Source organism: Cottoperca gobio, chromosome 18 (assembly GCF_900634415.1).
Source record: "Cottoperca gobio chromosome 18, fCotGob3.1, whole genome shotgun sequence".
In the NCBI taxonomy this organism is placed as follows: domain Eukaryota; kingdom Metazoa; phylum Chordata; class Actinopteri; order Perciformes; family Bovichtidae; genus Cottoperca; species Cottoperca gobio.
Window position 1 is genome coordinate 11771085 of NC_041372.1, and position 27824 is coordinate 11798908.

Below are 27824 nucleotides of genomic sequence, written 5' to 3' on the forward strand. Positions count from 1 at the left end.
TTAGAAAGCAGGATGGTTATTCTCAAGTGCTGTACTTAAGTATAATTTACTTACTCTTACTTTACGAGAGTATTTCTATTTTCTGCTCCTTTATACTGCAATTCAGAGGGGACTGTTCAAATTTACATTTCACATAAAACAGACATGATGCGCTGCTAAGATGCAATGCTATGTTCAGGATTAAAACGGCAATTCTACATCTTTTTGGCTTACGAAAAACCTGTGTTTTAGGGAATATTGTTACACGTAGCAAGAGTGAATCTCCTCTAGACTTGAGTCCCAAAATGGTAAAATTAACAAAAATGTCATCCAAAAAAAGAAAACAAATAAAGATTTTTGTAACAGATAGTTTTTTTCTCTTTAATGCCCTATTAATCATCTTTCAACCCTTATTTGGAACCACTGGACTAAAAGTCTTATAGACCTTTACATAAAATGCAGTATTTTTACTACAGTAAATGAAGGAACTGAGTACTTCTTCCACTACTTTTCAAATTTATTAAAATAAATTCACATAAAGATGAAACACTGTTTTTAAATTATATTTTTTTGATACGATCTCATCACAGTTCTCTGCTGTTCAGAGCCACCACATCCTCCATCTTGTCAAACAAGCCCTCAATCATAGCGTTGCTTTTCTTGCTGCTCAGCACATGATGCCTGCCCCCGCATCTCTCTACGAGCCCCATCAGCTCCCCGTTCCTCAGTATTAGCTGCTCTGCGCTCTCCCCTAACATTTCCCCCCACGTGAACAGCACCACCGTGCGCTGCCAAATGTCCTCCCCGAGCAATTTCATGTGCTCCTCTGCTGCTCTCCTGTACTTCTGTGTGCAGGTGAGGAAGGCCGGCATGAGCAGGAGGACGACGTGAGGTCCGGGGTGACACCAGGAGATGCTGTCCAGAATGCTTTTCCTTTGCGTCGTGTCGGTCGGGTCCGGTCCGTCTCGCCACCTCAGACCTAGCGGCTCTGCGACGGAAAGTCGGCGTCCGGCTACCTGACCTCTCCAGGGCCTGAAGGTTGCCCCGTCATCAGGTTTTGATGCTTCTCCACACAGGATGGTGACTCCAGCGGGGGAGTGAGTCGACCAGGACTCCCCCAACACCACCACCCTCAAATCTGACCCTTTGTTGTTGGAGCTTCTGTGACCCTGACTTGCTGATAAAAACTCAAAATCTCGAACGACCTTTGCCCTTTCTAGATCCTCTCTGCCTTTTTTCTCCCTCATCTCTCCTCTTCCTCCCGTCCCTTCCCTTTCCTCAGCCGTCTCTATCTCTGCAGCTGACGATGCAGTTTCCATCCTCTGATCCTCCCTACCCTTTCCTCCTCTATCTGACTCTCTTCCTCTTCCCTTTTCCCGTCTCTCCTTGACCTCCCGGTACATTAAATGCAGGTCGTCTTCGGGGCTCTCAACTGCAGCTGCCACATCGAAAGAATCCTCGTCGCCAACCTCATGTTGCCCATTCTCTGTTTTGTGCAACCCGTCTTCTCGTTCCTTAAGATTCTGCTCCCATTTGCCCAATTTCTTAAGCGACTCCTTTAACGTCTTCTCTTTGCTGTGAAGCTCTTCCTTCAGCAGACCCAAGTCTCTCCCCATCTCATCTAACTGCTGCGTGGTCGAGTTTACGTTCTCGTTTTGCACCTGCAACTCTGACGTCCAGTTGAGCAACTCCTGCTCTTCGTTTCTTAAGCAATACTCCCTGTCTTTCAGCTCCTTCCCGTGATCTTTCAGGCCTTTCATCTTCTCCTGAAGATCTTGACCGTGACAGTTCAACTCTTTCTGTTTGCCTTCCAGAGCTCTAAGCAAGCTTTCCAGCTCCCTTTCCTTTTTCTCGATATTTTGCGCTTTAATGATTGCATCTTGGTCGTTTCTATCTGTTTCTTTTTGCCGTTTTTCTAAACTTGCTTCCCGTTTACTCTGTTCTTCTTCCTTACGTTCCAACTTTACCTCTTTTTGAACCAGCTCTTCCTCTTTTACGTCAAGATCTTGTCCTCTTTTGCTCAACTCTTCGTCGCTTCTGCTCAGGACCTGCTCCCATTCCCCTGCTTCTTTTTCCCTTTTCAACTCGCTTTCTTTCTGGAAATGCTCTCTCATTTCATCCATCTGCTTTGCTGCCTCACCTTCTCTCTCTCTCATCCTTTCAATCTCTACTTTCAGTTTGTCATTCTCCTCCTTTAACTCCCCGACCTCCACATCTCTCTGTTTAAGAATGCCTTGTATCTCTGCTTCCTGCTCTTCACATCCCCTCAGATGTTTCCTAACTTCCTCATCACTCTCCTTCTTCAGCTCCTCGCACTTTATTTTGAGGTTGTCCGTGTCTTTGCTCAGCTTCTCGTTTTGCTCCTGCAGCTCCTCAGCTCTCCTCCGACTTTCCTCATTTTGCTCTGCGGCTTCCTCTGAGCGAATTATAGCGCGATCCCTCTCCTTCGATATGGATTCTATGCTCTCGTTCCTTCTCTCAATCTCCTTTTCGTATTCCTGAATCATGCTTGTCGTCTCCTTCTCCATTCTGTTGATGAGCTCCTTCAGCTCGGACTTTGTCTGCTCGATCGTGATCCTCAGTTGGACGATCTCTTTCTCGTTTTCTCGGTCTTTCTGCCTCAGTTCTGCTTCTTTGTCCTGAAGTTTTTCCCTTCGTGTCAGCCTCTTTCTTCCTCTCCTCCTCTGCGTGACGCTGCTGTATCTCCATGATACTACAGGCTTGGTTTTTATTGCTTTCTTTCAGCTCTTCAATTTCTTTTAAGTACGTCCTTTGTGCCTCATCAAACTCTCCATCTCTCTCTGCGAGAAGACATTCTGCTTGCGTTATTTCATCCGTTTTCTTGTCGATGATTTCTATCAGTCGTTTCAACTCGTTTTCTCCCTTCTCGTCCTTCTTCCTCCGCTCTTCCTCCCACCTCGCCTCCCTGGACTCGGCCTGATGTTTAACAATTTCCATCTCACTTTCCTTTTCCTTCAGTTTTCTCTCCGTGTCGTTGAAAAGCTGTAGTTTCATCTCCTCCATCTCTCGCTCTCTGTCTCGCAGCTGCTGCTCTGCCTCTTTCTCTTGACTTAGAATAATCTCTCCTCTCTGTTCTTCTTTTCTCTGCAGGATTTCATCAACGTCCTTTATATGCCGATTCAACTTTTCTATCGTTCTTTCATTTTCTTGCAGTTTCTGGTTCATCTGTTTCTTGTGATTTAGATAATCTCTTTCCCTTTCCTTTTCTGTTTCTTTTATCGCTTCTGTCTCTCTTTCTCCTCCCCTCAGCCTTTGCTCCATTTCTCGCTTGTAATTTAAATAATCTATTTCTTTCTCTTCCTTTTGTCGCAGCTTTTCCTTCATTTCTTTGACATTAAGTTTGATCTCCACTATCTCCTTCCTTCCCCTCCAGTCTTTTCTCCATCTCTCTTTTCCCCCGCTCACTTTCTTGCATGTGCTGACGTTTAATCTCCTCTATTAGTCCGTCTCTCTCTTGCGTTTTTTGCAAAATGTGTTTTTCGTGATTTTCATTCATCACTTCCTTCTCTTTTTCATTCTCTCGCACCTTCTCTTCTGTTTGGGCGGCGTGCCGTTGCTTTAGCTCTCTTATCTCTCTTTGTCTTTCCTGCAATTGTTTCTCAATTTCTTCTGCAAACTGTTGTTTCAGTTCCTTAATCTCTCTCTGTCTTTCTTGCTCCTTCCAACTTATTTGATCACTGTACTGTTGTAGGACCCTTTCAACATCTTCCTCCTTCTCTTTCGCTTTTCTGCCCATTTCCTCCTCGTGTTCAGCCCCTGTAGTCTTAATGACTTTGTCCATTACATTCATTTTTCTTGCCATTTCTTCCTGATGCTGCAGTTTTAACTCTTCTATCTCCTTTTCTCTGTCTTGCATCTTCTGTGCTATGTCTTTTCTGTGCTTAAGATGAATCATTTCCTTTTCTTTTTCATTTCCCAGCGTTGCTCTTTCTGTTTGGACCAGATACCTTTGCTCTAACTCTACCATCTCTCTCGTTTTTGCCTGCATTTGTTCCCCTTTTTCGTTAGCAAACTGCTCTTCCAGCTCTGCAATCTTTCTTTGAATATCTTTCTGCATGTCCTTTATTTCATCTTTGTGCTGTTGTTTGACCCTTTCTAGATCTTCTGCCTCGTCTTTCAACTTCTGATCAATTTCGTCTCGGTGTTGAACTTTCATTGCCTCCGTAATTTTTTCGATTCTTCCGGCCATCTCTTCCTGATGCTGCAGTTTCATTCCTCGTATCTCTTCCTCTTTCTCTTGCATTTTTCCCTCTATCTCTTCTTTATGTTGTTTTTCATATTGTTTGGCGTTGTCGAGAGTTATCTGCTTTTCCTCTGATGCTTTCTTCCTCAGTTCTTCCCGCTCTTTGTCTTTCATTTCCATCTCTTTTTTAAGTTTTTCTTCCATCTCTGCCATCTCCCTCTTATTCTCTTGTTCGGTCCTCTCAACAGTATCATCATAGTGTCTTTTAGTCTCGTCCATTTCTGCTTTTAAAGCATCGACCTTTTCCATCCACTCTGCTTTCTCTTTCTTCTGCAGCTCTATGTTTTCCCCCAATTTCTTGACCTCGCTCATCCACTCTTGTTTCTTCGTTTTAATGTCATCCTCCCTCTGTTTTCTCTCCTGATCTTTTTCTACATCGGCGCGTTCGAGGTCGAGCATCTTCTGTTGCTGCTCGTCAATTCTTTCTTTCAGCTCTTCGATCTCGCTCTCTTTTACCTCCAGTTTGAGCGTCGCCTTGTCCTTTTCTCCTTGACTCTGGTTTAGTGCTACGCGGATCCTCTCATTTACTATGCTCACATCCTGAATTTCTCTCTCTTTATCCTCTGTCAGCCACCGCATCCTCTCTTCTAGATCCTTGATGTCCTTCTTCCTTTCGTCCATCCTTCTGTCCTCTTCCTCCTCCTCCTCCTCCTCCTCCTCCTCTTCTTGCCTCTGAACATCGGCCTTTCCGGGCGATTTTACCTTTTTCTTTCTGTCAGAAAACCACCTCATTCTTTTCATCTCCCTCTCTCTCATATTTTTCAACTCGTCCTTCTGACGAAGCATTTTGTCTCCCATCTCCTTCAGGCGCTGGTTGAACTTCTCGTTCCTGTGCCCGCTCATAACCCTGACGTCCTGAACCAGGCCGGAGAAAGCCTCACACCTGTTCATTGAGGCCATCTTTTCCACCTTCTGCAGGAGCTCCGTCACTTTACTGGAGCCTCCATTTCCTCTCCCTCCTCCATCTGTGCTGCTAATGACGTGATACCTGCCCCTGCACTTCTCCAGAAGCCCCTGGAGGTCCCTGCCTCCAGCCTGGATGTGTTGCTTGATATCCACCCCCTCCCGAAGCTGATCCCCGTGTGTGAACAGCAATATCGTGTGTCTCCAAACGCCCTCGCCCAGAAGCTCCAGATGCTCCTTCACATGTGCCTCCCTCACCAACGTATCCACCCTCAGAGTCAGCAGGAGCGCGTGGGGCCCCGGAGGACACAAGGCCACGCTGCTCACAATCTCCCTCTTCACCCTCTCAGTTGTGGCCCCCGCTACACCTCCCTCCCAGCCCGGAGTGTCCACCACAGTCACCAGCCTCATGGCCACCTCCGCTTGCTGACGGATGCACTCCTCCGTTACTGCGTCGCACTGGAAGAAGCCCATTTTGCCCAAGATGGTGTTCCCGGCAGAGCTCTTTCCTGTTTCACGCTCGCCCAGGAGAACCAGTCTGACCTCGGGTAAACGTCGGGGAGCCTTGGAAAACGACTGGTGGGCGTCTAGCTCAGAACCCTGAAGACCGTCGCCTGGAAGGGAGAAGGTATATTATATATGTATATTACACTTTGTAATCAGTGTGAGGTCAAACAAAGTTAATGTTAAAGCTGCATTAATAGCAATAGTGGGCAGAACTTTATTTTTATAAAGCTAACAGACATACAGCCATCACTAGCTTTTTGGCTTAATAAGCTATTGCTAATGGTAGCAAACAATTTACCTACACATTAATTTCATCGTCCACCTCCTGAGATAAATATCTGACTCTTTAGCTGCTGAATGCTCCAATTTGTTCACCAGCTAGTCGCTAACTTTTCCTGTCTGTTGTTTGGTGCTGGTGTTTGGAGTGTACAGTGGGTTCATCAGAGGTTGTTGGCTGAAAACAGCTGCCAACAATGAGTTAAATCACACTGAAATGCTTTATCTTTTTGGATTTGACACTATTGGCGACACTCACATTACACCTCGTCATATGATCCATTGTTAATATAAAAGTATTGATTAGTGCAGCTTTAAGCATTTATTTATATTCCAATAAGAATACTTTCAGTATGTTTTCTGTTCCTGTTTGGGATATGCTTTGATATATTTGAGATTACTCACTCATTAGAGCAGCTTTGATGGTTCCTCTCTGCATCTGCGCCTCCATCTGCCTCTGTTTCTTCCTCCTCTCCCTCGCTCTCCTCTTCCCGTCTGCTTCCAGACCCACCAGGAACGTATTATCCATCTCCAAATGACTGCTTCCCCCCTTCTTCCCCTCCACCATCTCCCCCAGCTTCCTTATCAGCTCTTTAACCTGCGTCCCGTCTCCTTTGCTCCGGTTATCCACGACATAGTATCTGTTCGCGCACTTCTGGAGGAGCCTCTGTAGTGGCGGGCCGCTCGTCAGGATTCGCTGCTCCATGGACACCAGGCCTAGTTCGTCTCCCCTGGTGAACAGCAGCATGGTGTGCTCCCAAACTCCTTTCCCCAGCGGCTGCAGGTGCTCCTCTATCTCACTGATGTAGTCCTCTGTTACTGAGGCGCAGGATCGCACCACCAGGAGCACAGCATGGGGTCCAGGCGGGCAAAGGGACACACTCCGTAAAGTCTCTCTCCTCACCCAGTTGGGGGTGCTGTTGAGCGGGTAGTACCACTCCCACCCTGGGGTGTCCACCACCGTGACTTTCCTCCCCGCCACATCAGCTCTCCTTTTCACACACTCCTCCGTGGGCTTCCCGCTCTCAAAGCCTCCCGCTCCCAGGATGGTGTTGCCTGCTGCGCTCTTCCCCGCTCCTTTCCTGCCCAGGAGGACGAGTCTAAGCTCTGGGAGAGCCGGGGGGACGCTGTGGGGGGCAGCAGGGTGTTGTGTGTCCATTGCGGCCTGCAGACTCTCATCTGTGAAGAAAGGCAGAAGTACGTCCTCTGTGCAGCGTACCGGATAAGCTGAATGACACAAAACACAGAAGCGTCAGTAATCAGTCATCTTATCAGTAATCTGCTTTACACTTAAAACCACATGTTGTGTTCTTTGTATCCTGCCTATGCTATCACTAAGTACATACATGTAGTAGTCTCTTCACACACTAAGGTGAATCTATACAAGCTTATTTCAAATGAACAATACTTGAGTAAGCAAAGAATGTAAGAGCTCTGTATTAACTCACCACCATTCGTGACGATGACTGGACTAAAGTTCTCATCTGCCGAGTCCATCACCTCTCCGTCCACTTTCTTCCTCTTCCTCTTTTTGCTTCCTGTGTGTCTTTTTACAGGAAGAGTTTATTCTCATTCATTGTGAAAGAAAACCGAAACCCCCCCCCCCCTTCGAAGTGAATTCTTTTTCAAAATGAAGATATCGTGCCGCACAAACTAAACCCAGAAAGTAGAAAACCCGTGTCACGTGATCAACCTGTGGTTTTGGCAACATGCTCTCATTCAAGATGACGGGAAGTTAAACGATGGCAGCGACGCGCACATGCTTGCTAACCGTGCACGAATGCATGCTGCACACAGCGGCAAAGAAAAGTTCACGTATGCACATACAGAACATGTGCTGAGGCACACATGTAGGCTTCATGGTGAAAGCTGCAGAACTAGTCACCGTGAGACGCCTGTCCTGCGGTGAATGTGTGTCACTTCTGTTTCCTTTACCAACAAGCAGAATGAGCTAACTGCCTTGTGGTGATAAGTTCCTGCCTCGAAGTCAAGTCAAAGTACATAAAAGGACAATGTTGGTAGAAGAAATATAGTTTTATACATAGTGCATATTATGAAATATTGCGGTAATGTATGATTGAATCCCTTTCATTTTAAAATAGAGTCAGTAACCAGTAATAACTCCCCTGCAACGGTCACTTCCTGTATTTACATTCCACAAATAAGTTTAAAAGTTTAGTCTCGAGTTGTAAAAACAGTTTTAATAATCTAAAATGTGTCTTCACAGGAGAAGGTAATAGTTTCAAATGTTAAATAAAGGGTTTAAAGGGAACTACAGACACATTTATAAACAATATGAGCTTTCCTAGGCCATGGAAATATCATATTGAAATTCTTAATTTAGGCGATGTTCCCCTTTAAAGTTAAGTGCTACGCATTACTTCTGATTTGCCGCTCTGCATTCTCTTCAGAGTTTGTGTTTTATGCAAACATTTATCTTATATATGATAGTTTTATCCGCTCTAACTATAAGGGAGTAAAACCTAAATCAACACGGGTGAAAATAAGAACCGAACGCCCAACGATGGATGACTTTCTTAGCGTGATACTTTTCTTTTTGAACAGTCGTCTCTTTGTGTGAAGAGCCAGTATCCTCTCATCATGCCTGCTGTCACTGCAGCTTGGCTGTGTGGTGTTCCCTGGCTGCATGCATGGTACAACATGTTCTCATGTCCAGTCCCAGTCAGTCCTATGAAAACACATATTAGATCATGTTCTTTATGATTCACGCTTTCCTTCAGCACCAGTCAGGGTTAATAAAAACAAACCCTGTTTATGGAAAGGCCTGAATCGGTATAGATTTGGCACCATTAACCCGAGGAGAGCTGTTTTGAGGTCTGTTAAGTGTTCCGTGAATATTACTGTGATGGATGCCTTTTCACATGTGTGCTGCTTTTTGTAAATGTCAAATGACTTGTTATTGGACTCCCTGCAGCAGCAGCACTTTCGTCCAAATATGACGCTTGCATCTAAAAGACTCCATAACATGAATAAAAACACAGCCCCAAATACAATACACCAGCTTGTGGGTATTTTTGGCTTCGTCAGTCACTTATAAAGTAAAGCTTATACATTCAATCATTTCAAAACAGTAGAAGCTTGCACCCTTCTGCTTTAGATGGAAATTATATTCATGTTTTACTTCATTAAAAACTCATTTTTAAGTGGAGATGCAGACCTGGGCTCATTTTGGTTGCCACAGACCAACTTTAGGCCGGTGTCATCATCCTGAATCAGACCAGTGAACCCGGGTCTATTCCGGTCATCACAGGTCAGGCACAAGTCCAGCAAACAGGAACTTGGACGTGAAAGTAGCCTACCGGGAATTACCAACTGAACCGAAACCTCAATAAAGAGGCCACGACAGTCGGTGCAGCTTTACTTCCCAAATCTCATGCCCTCTTCTTTTAGAATTCCTGTGAATTATTTTTAATAATATTCCAATTAACCCTGAAATGACCAAAACAAACAACGTTACAGCCTGGGTGCAGGATAAACATGAATTATTAGCAACACTAAAAGAAGATATTAACTACCTTGTAACCATAGACTGTATATAAGAAATGGACGTAGTTACCGTGACGTCCATTTTGAAGCCTGGAGTTTGGCATTTTGGCCGTCGCCATTTAGTTTTTGTCGCACCTGTGACATGAGATGGTGGAGCAAAGTACAACCCAACACTGGAAAAAAAAAAATGTAGGTGACCCAAATGTTATAATTAACTTTCATGAACTGAAAACACACTTTGAAAAGGTTGAAGTTCTAAGACAAAAACACGGGCAACACCCAAACAGGACAACATCGTGGTAGCAGTCATAAGGTAGCTACACCCTAAAGCGCACGCTGCTCTGTTGTCTATCTTACTCTAAATTGGACCATACTTTGCAAAAGAGGACCGCTTCAAACTAGCAACCACAAACTCGTTAGGAAAATGTTTACTGAGGTAAAAAATCACATAAGAAGAAAAGTATTTTTTTCATAGACTTCTATATAATTGGACTTCTTTTTGCAACCAGTGGAGTCGTCCCCTACTGGCTTTTTGAAAGAATGCAAGTGTAAGGCACTCTCTGCACAAAAGTTTACTCTGAGAAAAAACCTGAACATTTTCTCTGCAAGAATTTATTCTTCTAGTCCCGCTACACCCCCCCACCCCCCTATTTGGGAACCACTAAGATGAAGAGCTCAAACATCAGTCACCGTATCTGTGTAGGTCCATCCAGCTGTGGGTTGGACAGATATAGTAGATTCCACATCCTGCTCGTAAATTGGACTGACCAGTTACACCCACAGCTAAACTGTTTCCCTGTCTTACACACACACACACACACACACACACACACACACACACACACACACACACACACACACACACACACATGCTCATGGATGACTCTCCCTCTCCCCTGTAGGGTATATAAGCAGAAGCAGAAGTCCCCCAAGAGGCAGCAGCAGCAAATCGACTCCAACCAACAACAGTTTCTTTCTCCAACTTCATCTGAGGTGCGTCCACTTAAATGAAACTAACTTTATATATATATATAATATACATAATATAATATATATTCATGATTAAGAGTTTTGCTTTGGAACTGTTTTATTGTATGCATAATTCCTCAGGAGATGCTCATTTTGTTTTGTTTATACCTTCCAGATGTGAAGATGCAAATTAATGATGATACATCTGAGTCATTTAACACATTCTGAAGTTGTTGTGCAATCTTTGAAACAAAGCCTATTGTACATTACAAAGATTGTTTTATTATTGATGCCCTGTTCTGTCGTCTGAAGATGGAAATGCTGCTTTACATCCTAATACTCGTCCAGAGGTTATTACCTGAATATAATACAGTAGTTACTGTAGTAGTAACACTAGAACTAAAACCTGTGTTTCCTACATTGTGTTGAAATGCATTTTATTTCTCTAAAAAGCAGATTATACAGGAAAAACTTGGTCCATTTAACTTGGGAAAGTCTGGTCTTAGCAGAGAGTTTTATGGCGAGCACAAAACCTCCCCGAGCACAACAAGGCTCAGCTCAGCTGGTTAACATGTGTGGAGTGTTTTCCCCTGTCAGCATTTGCCAAAGTCGTGTTAAAAACCTGTGTGTGTGTGTGTGGGGGGGGGGGGGGTGTGGGTGTGGTGAAACTACATGCAGTTACTTTAAACCCTGGACATACTTCTGCAATTTCCATCTTATGCCACTTTCTCCATCTCCTATTGTCTCCACATGTAGCTCTTGAAGTCCATCTGCATATTCGATGAATCTTGTGGGTTGTCTACGACGTGCATGTTACTTTGAAATCAGCCATTTAGAAAGTAGAAATGCATGAAATGTATAAAGAATTCCTCAATTACAAGTAGAAGTCCCACCCTTAAGTTATTAAAGTACTTTGGTCACTGGGACTTAAATTTCAGACGCAAGAAGCATTTAACGCCGAGGTGGAGCTAGTTTGACCGCCTCCACATGGTCTCAAGACAAATCTGAGATTAATTAAGTTCTGCAAAACAAATTTGTAATCATATTTTAGACTTTTTTTTATAATCTTTGCTTCTTTTTGGGTGAAATATTTAAAAGTTTAGAGTGAAAGTCACCTCATAAACACCTGAAACATGACAAAGAAGCCCAACTACACGCTGCTTTTTGTTTTTATTGTGTGTTTATTGAGTGAAACAAGTATTTTACATACATGTATTAAAAAGAAGAAGAAATAAAATCGATCCAGGTAATTAATAGTGCTTAAATAGTGCTGAGTAAGAGGTCTCAAGCCAAAAAGGCTGAAAACCACTGGTACCACACAGTACTGAGCAAATAGTTCTTAGTTACTTTGCACCACCGTGCTGCCTGTCTGTCTGCCTGTCTGCCCACCTGTCCCTCTGCGTCTGCAGGAGGTAAACACGTCTCTGTGCCACAGGAGGTTGAGGTGAAAACAGAGCTTTCACTGTGTTTCACGATGACTCATGCACACGCCCACATTATGCAACAGTGAGCCTCATTCTCAGGCAGGTGTTCGTACCACAAACCCGACGCACTGCGCTCCCAGCGAACACCTTATGAAAACAGTTGTGTCTTTAATGATTTAATCAGCCTCGGCACAAACTTACATAATCGTCACGGCAGTAACTTTGTGCCCTGCTGCTCGGTGTCGTACGTACACCCCATGTGGGCTGGAGGGTTGATGTCATGTTGGTCCTGTTTCGTGGATTAAATGAGTCATTCTGAGTACACTGAGGGTCTTTGTTTACTTCACTTTTTACTTGCTGGTCAGTTTATTGTTGTCACATTTACAGATTCTTAAAGAGGTACTACCATCAACACTCCTATATCAATCATTTTATTTCAAAAAAGTATTTATTCTTTAATTGGCTGGTCCCAATTTGGCTGCATGCAACATGAAGTAATAGCCTCAGTGGATAGTTATGTTGTATGTTTATTCAAAAACTCATCTCATCTATCGCTACAGTCAGTTCCACTGTCTTTTAATAGTCATGATTAATGTTTCTCTCTCTGTGACCACAAAAATACACAATAAAAATGTTTGTGAAGCGAAAATAAATAACCGAACACTAAGAGTGTCTTTGTTTACCAGCGTCTTACTTAAAGGGGAGTGACTGCAAACTCTCCTCCACCCCAAACCCCACAAACACACATGGAAACCACACGTGACATACAATTACTTCATCAAGCTTTAATATTTTCATGCACTTAAATGGCTTTTTCTCACACACACACACACACACACACACACACACACGCGGCAGTTTCCCCACAGATGTAAAGCAGATGGGTTTTAAAACAGCTCATCTGCTGCATATCAGTTATTTCAAATATGCCAAAAGGTTTTTAAGAAGTCGTGTGTGTGTACCATCTTCTCTCCTCCTACAGTCCTGTGACGGATCATCCACCCTGAGCTATCACCACCATGTCTAATCAAGGTGCCACCCCGACTCCATCTCCTGCCCCTCCTGCTCCCACCGGACCCCCTCCCAAGATGACGAACCGCGGCCGTTCCGCCGTTCCCATCTCCACCTCCAACTCCGACGCGACGGACATACCTGAGTTTGAGCCCTTTAGTGTCCCGGGCCCGAGAGGATTCCCACCTATGACCGGTGAGGGAGTTCAGTGTAACGCATCATTTAAGGAGTTTTGTGGCGTCGACTAATCTTTTGTCATTGACGGGCAGAAGACAGACGTCTGTCCCGACAGTGACACGGTTTCCAGTAGTTTCCGCTCATGATTGACACATGAACAACGTCCAAGTAGGATAAATTCTGCTGACTTCCTGCAGCTTGTCGCTCGGCTGCACCGCTGCGTTATCATCGAAGAGCTGCACACTGAGATATCAGAGTGTCTGCGGTGGTACGAGTGACTTGCATTCACATCAATTTAAAACTGCTGACACATTTAGAGAGCACTGGTCTCCACCACTGAACATTTGTCGAACTAGAATGCAGATATAAGTGCATTAAAGTGAGTACGTGTGTGTTTGATAATATACCTATATCTACTATCTGTCCATTCAGAGTATCTTGACATCTGGGACGTGGACATGATGAAGAACAAAGAGGAGAGCAACAAGCAGCAGCACCACACCATGTTCTTCAACTCTGACCATCTCATTGTTCGTCGAGGGCAAGAGTTCCAGGTGAAGATCAACTTCAGCCGTCCCTACAAACCTGCCACTGACAAGTTCGCTGTGGAGTTTGTCATCGGTGAGCCCGTCTTAAAAGTGATACTTTCCATCCTGCAGTTATGAACTCTTGTAATTCTGGATTATTCATAAATCTGCCACTACTCCCTGTTCGCCCAGGCTCCAGTCCTCAGTACAGCAAGGGCACCTATATTCCCGTCTTCCCCAACAAGGAGCGTCCGAGCCCCTGGGAGGGCCGCATCACAAAGACCGCCGACAACTCGGTCACCATGGGCGTCACTCCTACGGCGGACTGCATTGTGGGGAAGTACCAGATGTACGTCGCTGTGGTGACGCCATTCGGCATCCGCAGGACCCGACGGGACATCAGCCGCGACCTCTACATCCTCTTCAATCCCTGGGTGTCCGGTCGGTTATAGGATTCTTTCAACGCAACTTTTCTTTTTACCTCACATCTCACATTCATTGTCCATAAACATCCACGTGATCGGTTGTCTTCTTCCTCAGCTGATGCCGTGTTCCTGGACGATGAGGAAGAGAGGGAGGAGTGTGTGATGACTGAGATGGGGATCATCTACCACGGCGCCCACGACGACATCGCTGAGAGAAACTGGAACTACGGACAGGTAGAAGAAAAACCAATCCAGGACTTCAGGACTGATTTTTGCAATTATTTGTTTGACTTTCTTTCTTTTCCTAGTTTAACTTTGGAGTCCTGGATGCCTGTCTGTACATCATGGACCGCTGCGACATGCCCATCACCAACAGAGGAGACCCCGTCAGGGTGACCAGAAAGGCCTCCGCTATGGTGAGAAAATATTCAGGGACATCCACTAACGTTATTCAGGTGCACCAATACATACAGAGCATTGTTGTGTCGTAAAACTTTCCATATTGACCTTTAGAATCTGCTCTTTGTGACACTCCAGGTGAACTCTCGTGATGACGAAGGCGTGCTGGTGGGGAACTGGAGCGGCGACTACACCTACGGAGTGCCGCCCACGTCCTGGACTGGCAGCACGGAGATCCTGCTCACCTACGCCAGCACCAAGATGCCCGTCTGCTACGCCCAGTGCTGGGTCTACGCCGCCGTCTTCAACACCTGTGAGATTGTTACTGGATCCAAGTAGCAGGAAAAAAAAGATTTCCAAACACCTTAAAAATGCATTATTGACTACAGCGGAGAAGGTCATGGGGATGATGATGTTAGATGATGTAATTCCTATGCTCAATGAGATATTAAAGGAAACATAGAGGCTCATTTTCTTGGCATCTATCTTACTCGATTCTCTCCTTGATTGTTTTGTCTTTTCTTGTCGTTAAATGTTTTGTCTCCAGTCCTGCGCTGTCTGGGCATCCCATCGCGCGTTGTCACCAACTTCTTCTCCGCTCACGACAACAACGGAAACCTGAAGACCGACATCATCCTGAGCGAGGACGGCAGGATCGACCGCAGTCGCACCAAAGACTCTATCTGGTAACACAGAGTTTAGCATAACACTTAGACTTTTACATCTTTGGTTTGCTGGATTTCCTTCCTTAAAGTAACCTTTTGCATTTAACAAGATAATAACAAAGCAGGACTTTTATTACTCATCAGGAACTATCACTGCTGGAATGAGTGCTACATGTCCAGACCGGACCTCCCTGCTGGCTTTGGAGGCTGGCAGGTTGTGGATGCTACACCACAGGAGACCAGCGATGGTAAATAATAATAACAAGATGACATAATGGCTGGCTCTATAATAACAGGTTAATTGCTTATCCGATTACTCACCAGAGAAATCACAGAATATGAATCTCTTCCTCTATTCTCCATAAAGGCATGTACAGGTGTGGTCCTGCGTCCGTCCAGGCCATCAAACACGGGCAGATATGCTTCCCCTTTGATGCTGCCTTTGTGTTTGCTGAGGTGAGTCTTTGAAATGACATCATTTCCGTGTCATTTTCTTATTTGTGTCTCTTAATTGCGTCGTCGATCCAAACCAGTAGTTTTTATTTTAGAGCATCTCTTGTCTTTTTGGTCCGACAGGTCAACAGCGATGTGGTGTTTTTCTCCCGGAGTAAAGAAGGGACCATGGAGCCGGTCAAGGTGAACCGGACCCACGTAGGACGCATGGTTTTGACCAAAACTCCGGGAGACGTGACCCGCCGCGAAATCACCGATCAATACAAGTTTGCTGAAGGTCAGAGACGCACATTCAGATAAATACACCACAAATATTTTACATCAAACTGTGTGATCTCAAATAAATCATCCAGCAAAGAGGCGCCAACAGAACCGAAGCACAGTGTGAGGCTTCATGTGTACTGTGTGTTATCTTCTCTTGAGGCGTCTCGGAGGCCGTGTCAGGTCCATTTGTTGTTCATGCTGTGCAGATCAGGGATCAGGTTAACTCGGGATGATGGTGGCTGGTTGTTGGCACAGTCGGCTGTGCTCTGGTACCGGAGGAGCGGCCATGTTCCCCTATGTGGCTGCCAGATTTGGCAGACTTGGTCTGGAAGTCAGCTCCAGTTTGCATCAAAAGATATGCTGCTTTAAGCTTTAGCCATGTTGTTACTGGGGACCGGAAATATTTTCCTCTAAAGCAAAGAAGAAGTGTCCAAATACGCTTTCAATCTTCCACTCTAGGCAGCACGGAGGAGCGGACCGTCCTGGAGAAAGCGGAGGAGTACGGCTGTCAGCGAGATAAGTCCGAGCTTCCCGTGGCCGACGTGGACATGATCCTGCCCACGCTGGAGGTCAACGTGGGCGACGACTTCGAGCTGAGCCTGGAGTTCGTAAACCGCAGCGACCAGCGGCGCACCATGGACATCTACATCAGCGGGAGCGTGGTGTTTTACACCGGAGTCAACAGCTCCGAGTTCCTGTTCAGGAATCCCACAGTGACGATTGGCCCAAACAAAAGTGAGAAAGGCGTTACAGTATCGAGAGCATGTCAGCTCTGTTAGAAATCATTAGACATCGGAGAAGCTATCAATAAATCAATAAAGTTTGATCCTCTCGTGTTCTCGTGTTCTCCAGGTGTGACGGAGTCTGTGACGGTCGAGTCAAAGAACTACATGAAGCATCTGGTGGAACAGGCCAACCTCAACTTCATTGCCTCCGGGAAGGTCAAGGAGACCGGGCAGATCGTCACCGCCATGAAACTCATCACCCTGCACAATCCCAAACTCACCGTCACGGTCTGAGATGATGTCTGCTTTTATTCTGCCGATGCGTCAAACTAATTTAATTTGGTGTCAGCTTTTCGGAACACATGCCGCATTGTATAAGATGCAAACACAATATTTCCACTACTTTGGTAGTCAATCCCGCTCAACAACTCTTTATGACGTTCGTCCTTTGTGTACTTCAGGTGTCCGACAACGGCAGAGTGAGCGAAGAGATGACGGTGAATGTGGACTTCACAAACCCCTTCACTCACAGCCTGGAGGACGTCATCATTCGCCTGGAAGGAGCCGGGCTCATGCCGCTCACGACCAAATATTTCAGGTGAGTTCAGGACAGAAGATCTGTGCGTCGGTCGTGTGGCCCAGTCCTTCTGGCTTCTAACCCTAATGCTGCTGGTTTCAGTCTGATCCCAGGAGGACACTCTCTGCACTGGAGCGAGGTTTTCACCCCGCAGAGGGCCGGCAGCGGCAGGCTGATCGCTTCTCTAGACTGTCCCGCTCTCAGGCAGGTCAGCGGCCAGGCGTCTGTCACCATCAAGGCCTGAGGACATCCTTCAACTCGCCTACACAATATAAGCCCATAACGTAGTTACAGCAGCTTCAGCATTTCTGATAACAATGGTGACGAGCTCAGCCATAAGAACAGAGAGTGCACATCTCTTTGATAAGTGAGTTTCTTTCTGTGATGGCTACTTCAGTTTCTTTTTTTTCAAAGTGTATTAATTAACAGCGAGCAAAGCTGTCTCTGAAATCTCTCCCTCATTCAATCATTCCCTCCTCCCCATATATTAGATTTCACTCTCTAGTGTGCAGTATACTGAGATTTCATCGTTAGCAGGAACTATTTACAGCGCACTATAGAGTAAATAGGGAGGGACTTCAGACATGTATCCACTTTTGGCCCTGAGATCAGTAATTGTGGAGATGAGACGAGTTTCATTTAATAAACAAAATATTGATTATTGCAGCTTAAACTTAAAACGTACTCCCACTGTGCAACTTTTAAACTTAAATATCAATTATTCTACTTGACCATAAAGAGCTCTTTCCACCTCCTTTCTTTCCATTCTTTCTTTGTACAAGAACAAATGCAAATAAAAGATTAACAACTGCAGTCTTTTGTGACAATATCTGTGTGTGTGTATGTGTGTGTGTGTGTGTCAGAGCTGTACTACATGAGCAACAAAGGTTGACCAACAGAGACGACACCTGTGATTCTGACTTTTATTAATGCTTAGATTGGCAGTAAATCTGTGATTTCCAAATACAAATTCAAAACAGTCACACGAACCAGAAACGGTACATCTTGTGACCTAAAAAATTAAAGTGCAACAGTTTAGCATCCTCATTCCAAGAGGAATAACCCTGCAGGTACCCAAGCAGCAATAGTTGAGTAGAAGAAAACCTTTTAAAAAGTTTAAGAAAGATCTCTAAATGATCTCAGTTTTATATTAACTATTTGTTTTTATCATGATCATTTGATGCTAGCCCCGGGTCTTGTGTGAGACCTGTATATTTCTGTATTTGCACGCTGGAAGATGAATGATTTTTCCCTCAGGATCACTTGAAGGTGATGAGGTAGTCTGGGTACGCCTGGTTGTCATGGAACACGACGTACATTGTGGGGTTGTCCATGCTGTCCACCACACTGTCGTAGCGGTCATGGCCCTGCTGGTCACTGCGATGAGGAGGCATCCTCATGTCGCTCTTGCCCTGAGTGTAGATGCCGGTCAGGACTCGGGCCACAAATATTAACTGGGAACCGTCAGCTGCTGGCTTGGAGTAGGTGTGTTTTGCCGAGTAGCTGGCTTTCACGGCAAAGTAAGTCCCGTGACCGAACGAAGTCGCTAAAGAATAAGAGGAAACAGAATTGACAACAAGTCCACATGCCTAAACAACGGTGCAACGTCAAAAAGATCTTTACCGTTCTGCCCAGAAAAGCGACTGTTGAAGCCGTTTCTCATGATGGAGTGACAGTTGTCCTGGGTCGTGCCGTGGTACAGAAGCTTCTCGCATGCTCCACCCAGCTGTTTGTTCTCATCAGAGATTTGCTGCTTCTGCGCTTCATAGGAGCGTCGCAGATGGACATTCTGCAAGCGCTCGATCTATCAAGAAAACAAGAAGAAATTGAGCCGTCAAATTGACCTTGGAGGGATGTAAAAATCTTTTTTTAATAAAATGTTTTATTCATTTAACGGGTACAATGAAATCCCTTTTCCAGTGAAAGCTGCCCCACCTTCAGCACCGTCTTGTGGACAGTTCGTTTGAAGGCCTTCTTCACTCCCTGGTACTCTGCAGAGGACGACTGCAGTGCAACCGCCTTCGAAGCTTCACCGGCAGCCATGTTGTCCCAGTACAGAGGGAGAGTTAAGTCTGAGAGACGTTTGGAGGATAAAATGGATATAGAATGATTACATAATCAGAGTAAATGTTCCTTGTTTCCAAAGCTCGGCACCATTTAGTTTAATTTTACAATGAAAATCAAAAGAAAACTCCTTACTGGTGAATGGAGCCCAAACAATACATTTGCATACATCGATCAGGCTTTTCAAAAGTTACATCTATATTATATCTATCATATGATTGGTCCTAAACTCCAGTACCACACAGACTTTATTTTGTAACATCTCAAACCTTCTCACCTGGAAGATGCTCGAGCCGTTTCAGCTTCGCCGGCTGGAAAGTCGATTGTCTTGTGGCCTCCATCCTCTGCAGATCCACGGACCACTGGACTCTCTGAGCGTCCACTATCCTCTCCGGCTACATCCTTATTTTCCAGGATGTGATTGGCTGTTTTAGGGAGTCTCTCCCAGTTGCCACTATGTCCCAGGATGCACCAAGCCACACGGATGTACAGATCCTCCTCCTCCCTGACTCTCATCTCTCTCCTGAGGTTGCCCTGCAGAGAGGCGTTAATCATCTGCATCACCTGGCTTGACCTTGTCTTTTAACCCACTCACTGTTAAGTCGCCCTGGCTGAACTGGTCCTTCTGCACGTACAGACCCTCGGTCTCCACCAGCTGCTTCAGATCCTTCATGTCGTCCTGGGTTAGGCCTTTCAGCTCCTCCTTTTTGAAGGTATGAGTGGAGCACTGAGCCTGATACAGACCCTTCAGCTTTGTTATGGCATCGTCAACATCCTGTCTGCAGAGACCCAGGACGTGGAAGACGGACTGCTGACTTACGGAGCTGGTAAGGACGATATTTAGATCTGCGCCCACAGGCGAAGGGGGCTGCTGTTGTTGTTGCAGATTAGGAATCTGAGGTACTGGCACTGCAAGGTAGGTAAGATGATAACAATCAGTGACAATTCCCAAGAGAATTCTGATTAAAGAGGCAACAAAATGAAGTCCGTTAGTGAATCACCTCTGTTGATTGCAGCAGTGGAAAACATTTGCATTGCTTCCTCTTTAAAAGCCAAGAAGACATTGATCTTAATCAGGACGAGGCGGATGTCAGTGAGACAGCAAAGAGGATTCAACGTTATGGCAGTTTTGACCCCTCGGAGGATGGCACCTGCCACGATACCCGGGTCCAACCCACCAGTTCCTGCGCAAGAATGTAGTTATTAAAACTGACTGACAGTGTTTTGTAATGAAACCTCTAGAACGTCTTACTCACCAGCACAGATGGCAGGAATGGCGACAGATTTGAACCTCAATGTTGCACATTTTACCACGATGCTACACACCCGTTGTTCGATCACGACTGCGTCCCTTTGACCACAGACATGTAAAATGGCTTGACAGGGGAACAATCCCGGTTGGGATATATAAACTCCTTTGGTCTCTTTTACTACGCACAAAACAAAACAGGGAACATTAGTAAAGAAGTTGTGAGTATGTGTTGCTTGAAAATGTCTAGTCGCTCCTCTTTTCTCACCTGCTTTAAGTTCAGCCTCCACCTCTGGTCCAGCTATGGTTAAGATGTCTTTGCAAACTCCGTCTGTAGAATAAAGATTATATTTATAATCATATAACTAAACCACAATGTAAACTAAATCTACTTAAGTTGAGTTTTTAGTTAGTAGATTCAGGCTAGTAATACAAAATATAAATAAGTGGCGAGCTGCCGTGACGTGCTGCACCATCTGAAATGTCCTTTTTTTAACCAAACATTTTGTATGAAAAGAAATCTAATCAATATTAAAATATATATATTTAAAAAATAAAACCTCTTCTCCAGTTGGCCTTGTCCTCTGATTGGTTGTTCAAAGCTCACACGTCAGAGAGAAACGTTTGTTGATACTAGCCAAGTTAGCTAAACTCGTGCTAAACTACATGTTAGCCAAGTTAGCTAAACTCGTGCTAAACTACATGTTAGCCAAGTTAGCTAAACTCGTGCTAAACTACATGTTAGCCAAGTTAGCTAAACTCGTGCTAAACTACATGTTAGCCAAGTTAGCTAAACTCGTGCTAAACTACATGTTAGCCAAGTTAGCTAAACTCGTGCTAAACTACATGTTAGCCAAGTTAGCTAAACTCGTGCTAAACTACATGTTAGCCAAGTGAGCTAAACTTGTGCTAAACTACATGTTAGCCAAGTTAGCTAAACTCGTGCTAAATTACATGTTAGCCACGTTTTATGTGCATTTTTGTCAGTGATGCCATTCTGTTGATACCGATGGTTGTGAAGGTCTTGCTAGAATTTAGAAAGATTTCTAAAGCACATGGAACTGATGATGGTATTAATGTTGTTAATCCCGACACACACACACACACACACACGTGTGCACACACCTACAGTCAGAGACAGAGCGGAGGAAAGGAACGGAGGGTACTAAATATAACCCGCGCCACGCACCCATCTTCCCCATAGTAATCAATGTCCTCTTTTGAGCCATTCTCAGCTCTCACTCACTGTTGTGAAGGTTAACAAAGTCGGTCGTGTTCACCACAGCATCCGTAGTCTCGTTAGTGATGTCACCAAACACCAGCTGTAGTTTAACCCCGCCTCCCACTGTCATGCTGATGTCATCGAGGTCACTGGTGAGGGAGCTGAAGATTGCTAAGAGGACGAACACCACAATATATTTCATATTTGTCTGATAATTGAGTGAATAATGTGTTACTGTATTTGTAATTAACAGTTATACAAAGGAGTCTGGGACGTTTACCTTGTCCTCCCTGGTTCATAATTGAGCTGAGCTGCCTGTAGACATCATGGTAGCACTGTAAAAAATAAACGGCAGCAATGACCACTTCAAGCAAAGAAATGATGCATGTAAGCATCTAACAAATCAGGTGACCAAGTGTTGATAGTTACCTCCTCAGAGTCAGGATAGTCTGGTTTAATGATGACCTGGATGGTGGAGAGAGACCCAGAGGATGCAGATAAACCAAACTGGTGAATGTTCTCAGTCAGCACTTGAACGGCTTCTTTCATCGGGTATTTTAAAACAATTCCCGGTCCGATAACTGGAAAGGCCACCGTGAGAAAGGCCTTCTGTACGCAAAGATCCAAACACCTCTTCAGCCCGTCACCAAGCGCCTGCAAAACAAGTGTTAACAGTTACTCCTGCATTGCACATTACTTTTATACAAGTTACTAACATAGAGCATGCTTGTATATTTAAATCCTCAATTGCAACCAAGATTTCTGCAGCACTGATTTTGTTTGGCATTAACGTTGCACTAACTCATGTGCAGGTTTTATGTCAGGAAGTGGACTTCTGTTTGATGTCCCTTTACCTTCACACTCTGTCCTCTGACTCCATCCCATGGCAAGCACTCAATGAAGAAGAGCGTGGAGCAGCCCAGGGATGGAGGCGCATCCACCTGCAGAACGTCACCAGGGGCAACAGTACATTTCGCTGCCTTCGACTCAAACTTTGAGTTGATTGCGTTCCTGGTTTTTTCCATCAAACATTTACCAATCTTGGTAGAAGTTAGGTCCTTTTTAAGCATGGGCACCACCATCACATTCACCTGTGGATGTAATGTGAAATGATATCAATACAAGTTGTTGTTATTGCAGCTGTATTATTTGATGTGAAGCAGAACAGACGTTTTCAAACCTGCGTATCCACTAAACTGTCAAGCTTGATCTCCAGTCTCGTCTTAATGGCCGGCGTGCTCCCAATAGTTTTGGAGGGCAATCTGGTGAGGAGTCTGGATGCCAAGCTGCTGATGACGTTGCTCATTCTTCGCGGTTCAGTTTTCACATTTGGTATCGGCACACATGGTTGTTCCTTGATGATCACCTGACAGGAGCTCTCTACCAACTCCTTGCCCACTTTACCTTCTGCTTGGAAGTACCGCTGAGCCCCTGGTCCATGTAGAGCCACAGTGTCGGACGCCAGACTGGCTAGAACTGAGGTTAGGCTCTGCTGGGCCTTCTTGACTTCACAACGTGGACCGGACACGAGCACGCAAGGGTATGGCGAATGAGAGGCTTTCAAGGTCACCCCAGTCTGCTTCATGCCTATCAGGTTCACAATCCTATCGAAACAGTCGATCAGATTAGGATTCGGTAGGTTTAGCAATTCTTGTGTCCAGACTTGGTTGATCTGGTAGTCATGCAGAACCTCTTTGAGCTTGTTCACGTTTTCGCTGTAGCCCACCAGCTGTACTTTGGTGCTTGCGGTTCCACTGGGTCCCGGGATGAAGCTGACGTCCACCCTGAACTCTCCAATGTTTGCCTCGTTCTTGGCTTTGATGAGGATTTCCTTCACTCTATCTAGATCTGGAGTTACAGCTGCAGCTCCCTCCAGCTGCACATTGGCCACAGCAAAGTCTCTCTGCACCGCTGCCTCGGCCTCATCTAGGGAGCTAGAGGACAAACTGGACAGCACCAGGTCAGACTCCACCTCTAGGGAAACAGGATTTCTGAAGCTCTGCTGGAAGCGGGCCTGGTACTTGGAGATGGCACCGCTTGATGGTATAAAACTCATTAAAGCTGGGCAGACCTTAACCCGCTTTTGCTTTACCTTTTTAATTAGTTCATAAAGCTTCGTAGCTCCTGACTGCACCTCCATGTCAGGGCCCTCCAAGATGATGATGGCGTTGACTGTGAGGATTTTAACTTCTGGGTAATGTGCGCGCATTTCTCCTTTAAACTCTTCTTCTACCAGTTTGAACTGCTTCTCCACAATTGGTAATTCCTTCCGTGTTGGCAGGCTCTTTTCCAATTTTGTAATGATTTCATTTATAGCCTGAACTTCTCCCACAACCACAGGATAACCACCATCTCTGTACACTTTGATATCATCTCTCACAAAGGAGAGGTCCTGCAGTAGGATTTTGGCTTTATTTGTCTCAACCACATGATAACAGATGTAGCACTCAGTGAGCCAGATGAAGACCCGATCCACCTGTATCTCCCATTTCTCTGCTGAACCAAAGGCTCCTCCAGGCCCCTTCTCAATATCCCCCCTAACCACTGCCTCTTCTTCATCAAAATCTAACTCCAATGTGCAGCCAATAGTAGAGAGTTGCTTCAGTAAGACTTTATATGCTTTAAAGTTGTCTCTCAGGAAATTCAAGAGGAAAATATCTAGCCTGAATATCTTCTCAAGGCTTTTTGTTTCTGCTTTTGTGAATGTCTGAAGAAGAGGAGGAAAAGAAAATAAATTCAATTCTAATACAAACATAAGTTCATTCACAATCTTTTATATATCCATCTATCTATCTATCAGTATACATAATCACAAAAAGTCAACTTTGGTTTTGTCTCAAGAGTATGATTCAATGTACACAACATTGTTATTAGATGTTGACTAATAAGAAATTCCCCTAAAGCAGTCTGGTCAGATCCTTTGGCTATGACGTCCGATTCAATTAAAGTCAGAACATAACAGCCTTTACTTTCACTTTGTATTTATAACAGTTAACTTAACTTTACTTTTATTTTATTTTAATTCTTATTTGTACTTACATTTGTAATGACGGGAGGGGGGGGGGGGGGGGTAATGTTGTATGTCATGTCTTTTAAGCTACTGGATGGATTAATAAAGTATCTATCTTTTTGCTTATCACAAAAAGGCACCGGACAAAGTTTGCTCACCTGTGATTGGCTGGTGGACGCTGATTGGCTGGTGGACGCTGATTGGCTGGTGGACGGCTGATCAAGGGACGGAGGCGGATTGTTCCGGCTCACGGTCAGACGTAGTTCACCACAAGGAAGGAGGATAGTATGAAACTTCCTAAGCAAAACCCTTTCCTGGTCTGTAATAAAAAAAATAAAAAATCCAAAGTCCATTTAAACCAGAATTGCAAATTATATTCTACATAATAACTTATTTGAACTAAATGAGATTCCTTACCTTCTTTTTCCCTGAAACAGATTCTATATACGTTTCCTCCAGCACTTTCGATCGTCCCACATTCACCTCCCCCAGAATCTCGTCTTTTCTGGAAGTGCCGCCTGATTTTGTCCTTTTCCTTGTCGGTCGTATCTTTCGCTTCAAAGAACAACGGATATTGGTATTCATCCATTTCCTCTAAACCTTACAAACTTTTATTAAGTATGGTGCTTCTTAGAAAACCACAGTGTCCCTCCAAGGTGAAGCTTTCATTTAATTTCACTTTCACTTCTCTCGCTTTTTATAGTCACTTCCTCATGACAGGTATCATCGACACACCCATGGACATAAATACTTCATGTTTAACTCTAACAGGTAACTAATGTGACATTTTTTGTACATCCCTGAATGCAAACAACAAATTGAAAACTGCATTATTTTTAAAATACGTGCTCATGTAATTTAGTCAGAGATATATATATGTTGTCCTGCTTTGTGTTTAACAAAGGTTATGACATGTAAACTAACTTCATGAAAAGGTGATACTCATATCTTAACGTTAGTTATTACCACGCATTATTATATTCAGAGAGAGGTTTTGTGTGAGCACATTTATAATTTGTATTATAGTAACGTTACACTCTGGTAAACACAGATGACAAAGACAATCTGCGGTGTTTGTGTAACACGGTTTATTTAATCGACACACTTGGTGATCCTAGGGGTGAGCGATACTGCAATATCGATCCGATACCAAGTAAATACAGGATCAGTATGGCCGATACCGATACCGATTCCGATACTTTGTGCCGTTTGTGTGATTTAGCAGTGTTGATATCTATTTCATATTCATACATATGTATTATTGTTCACTTCAATGCTTTTCTGGATGAAAATAAACCCTCATCATCATTGGAGGGAGCTAGAATCATAATATTTATGATCATTTCCCAGAGTATCTATTAAAAATAGCAGCAGGTTGTCCTGGTGGAGCGGTGGCAAGTACTAGGCTGCGTTCAGGGTACCATGTGGGAAGCGTCAATACCTAAAGTGTTTCTGTTGAAGTGCACACTCTGTCATAGTTTATCGCTCTTATTCTGCTATTGGTACCGAGTACGGTCTGACACAGCTGGCTTAACAGAACTTTGTCACTGCCGTCACTTTCTTCTCAGCCCATCACGGGAATATGGTGTATAGAAAGTTTTGAATCAATAACCCTAACCCTATGTCCCGGATCCTGCAGCATTACCTCTTCAAACCACTAGATGTCCTACTGAGACTAAAAACTAAACAATAAAGCAGCAGCTTTTAGCCTGTCGATGCAATGAACCTTTACAACATCCTATAATTACTTTAACAGCCCAGCACATGTTGTACAGAAGATAATAAACCTATTATATACACTTATTTGTACTAATCCAAAATGTAGTTCATGTTTCTTTACACCTTTTTAGTTAAAAGTTCATTTAAAAGTTAGGAGGACTGCTGCAATGTTTCCCATGAATCCACCCTTAGTATCTGGCACGTATTAGTATAAACTGGACGAAGGACTGTCGTAAAAGTTTAATCATTTAATAATAAGTGATTTACTGAGAAGCTGAGCTCAAGAGAAAACCCACAGACACCCCAGAGGAGCATTTAGGGTTTATTTAAGGCCCTTATAATATTCTTTCTTTCTTAGAATTTAGTGCATATTTAATTTCTCGGAACATATTGTTCTGCGGCCACAATGACGTGAGCATGAACTAACCACAAGAAGAAGAAGTTGAGAACTCCATCACGGGATGGCTTCTCTCAATAAGTGCTTCATGATTGTGCAGTAATGTTTCCCACAGGATGCATCCACAAACGAAACAAACTCTGTGTGTGCACAGATAGTTTTAGTTTAATTAATTATATTCAGTATATGCTTAAGATAGTTTGTAATGCTGGTAAGTGGGGGGTAGGTGTGTACGTGTATGTGTCTGTATATATATATATATATAAACGGTATATACGAATATGCCAGCAAGTCGCACCGCAGGTTCTTCAGGGTCAACAAAAAAAGCACCACATCCTGTAGTTTAACTTTGTAGTCTGTGAACATGTTTTATATTTGTTATTTTAATAAAGGACATTAACAGTAGCTATACATTCTGTGATGCATTGCTTTTGGATATTCTTTGTGCAAACTTCTATGTTTATTGTATTTATCCCTAGCAAATAATCATTAAATGAAATTAATTTGAATTACTCGCAGTTATAGATCGTTTGAGTTCCAAGAAAGAAAGTAAAACGAGAGGTAACGTGAGGAACCCATTCCTTGAAACACAGGATGTCTTTAAAAGGAAGTGAAACAGGACAGTGGTCTTCGGGGAAAACCATTTATGGAGTACCATTAATCTTTTAATTTTCTCAGAAATCCATCCTAACCTAGCTGCAAGGGTATAAAAAGAAGGTGCAGAAGACATGCACACACTCGGAGATCACTCGCTGATCTCTACCATTGAAGACGAGGATGAAAACTGCGATCCAGTGCATCGTTCTCCTGGCCTGCACGATCATTTGCACTTCAACACGTAAGTGTATTTCTGCTTTGATGTGTCTTTTTATTGATACATCAGGAGAACATGAAGCTGTAGCTACTCTACGGGTTATTTACTCTGTTGCCTTCATTTCTCCAGCTATTTTGAAATGCCAGTGTTTGAGAACAAGCAGGTTTGTAGAGCCCTCTCTCATCGCTAATGTCAAGGAGTATACACCTCGTCCACACTGCGACAAGACAGAAGTCATGTAAGTATCTACAGTAACGTGAACAAATGGATTACATAATGTTTCTTTTCCAGTGACTG

At 44.1% G+C, this 27824-nt stretch overlaps 4 protein-coding genes across 5 annotated transcripts; 1 reads left to right on the plus strand and 3 right to left on the minus strand.

The window, feature by feature from the left end:
* Positions 1–475: 475 nt before the first annotated feature.
* LOC115023518 (trichohyalin) lies at positions 476–7673 on the minus strand. The gene is given in 5 exon segments (XM_029454552.1): positions 476–2636; positions 2638–3358; positions 3360–5760; positions 6335–7156; positions 7378–7673. Coding segments are annotated over 5 exon segments (6066 nt in total). The 5' UTR covers positions 7427–7673; the 3' UTR covers positions 476–563.
* Positions 7674–10319: 2646 nt separating this feature from the next.
* f13a1b (coagulation factor XIII, A1 polypeptide b) lies at positions 10320–17865 on the plus strand. Of its 2 annotated transcripts, XM_029454555.1 has the most exons (15): positions 10320–10429; positions 12812–13035; positions 13450–13638; positions 13737–13985; positions 14085–14203; positions 14278–14385; positions 14507–14681; positions 14916–15054; positions 15178–15281; positions 15401–15489; positions 15610–15763; positions 16210–16485; positions 16603–16763; positions 16937–17073; positions 17155–17865. In XM_029454555.1, exons 2-15 carry the CDS (start codon positions 12849–12851, stop codon positions 17294–17296), a joined length of 2229 nt encoding a protein of 742 aa, XP_029310415.1. In that variant the 5' UTR covers positions 10320–10429; positions 12812–12848; the 3' UTR covers positions 17297–17865. The 2 variants fall into 2 exon arrangements, with proteins under 2 accessions (XP_029310415.1, XP_029310416.1); XM_029454556.1 differs by lacking the exons at positions 10320–10429; positions 12812–13035 and adding an exon at positions 13125–13285.
* Positions 17866–17961: 96 nt separating this feature from the next.
* Positions 17962–19648, minus strand: LOC115023524 (protein mono-ADP-ribosyltransferase PARP15-like). The gene is made up of 4 exons (XM_029454565.1): positions 19394–19648; positions 18988–19124; positions 18676–18856; positions 17962–18598 (listed from the first exon to the last, which is right to left on the minus strand). Exons 1-4 carry the CDS (start codon positions 19455–19457, stop codon positions 18312–18314), a joined length of 669 nt encoding a protein of 222 aa, XP_029310425.1. The 5' UTR covers positions 19458–19648; the 3' UTR covers positions 17962–18311.
* Positions 19649–19655: 7 nt separating this feature from the next.
* LOC115023519 (uncharacterized) lies at positions 19656–25248 on the minus strand. Its single transcript, XM_029454554.1, has 11 exons — positions 25015–25248; positions 24756–24916; positions 22768–24294; positions 22442–22678; positions 22017–22241; positions 21868–21922; positions 21612–21758; positions 20634–20696; positions 20373–20546; positions 20118–20300; positions 19656–20025 (listed from the first exon to the last, which is right to left on the minus strand). The coding sequence occupies exons 1-11, from the start codon at positions 25184–25186 to the stop codon at positions 19664–19666; spliced, it is 3306 nt and encodes a 1101-aa protein (XP_029310414.1). The 5' UTR covers positions 25187–25248; the 3' UTR covers positions 19656–19663.
* Between the last annotated feature and the right edge of the window lie 2576 nt (positions 25249–27824).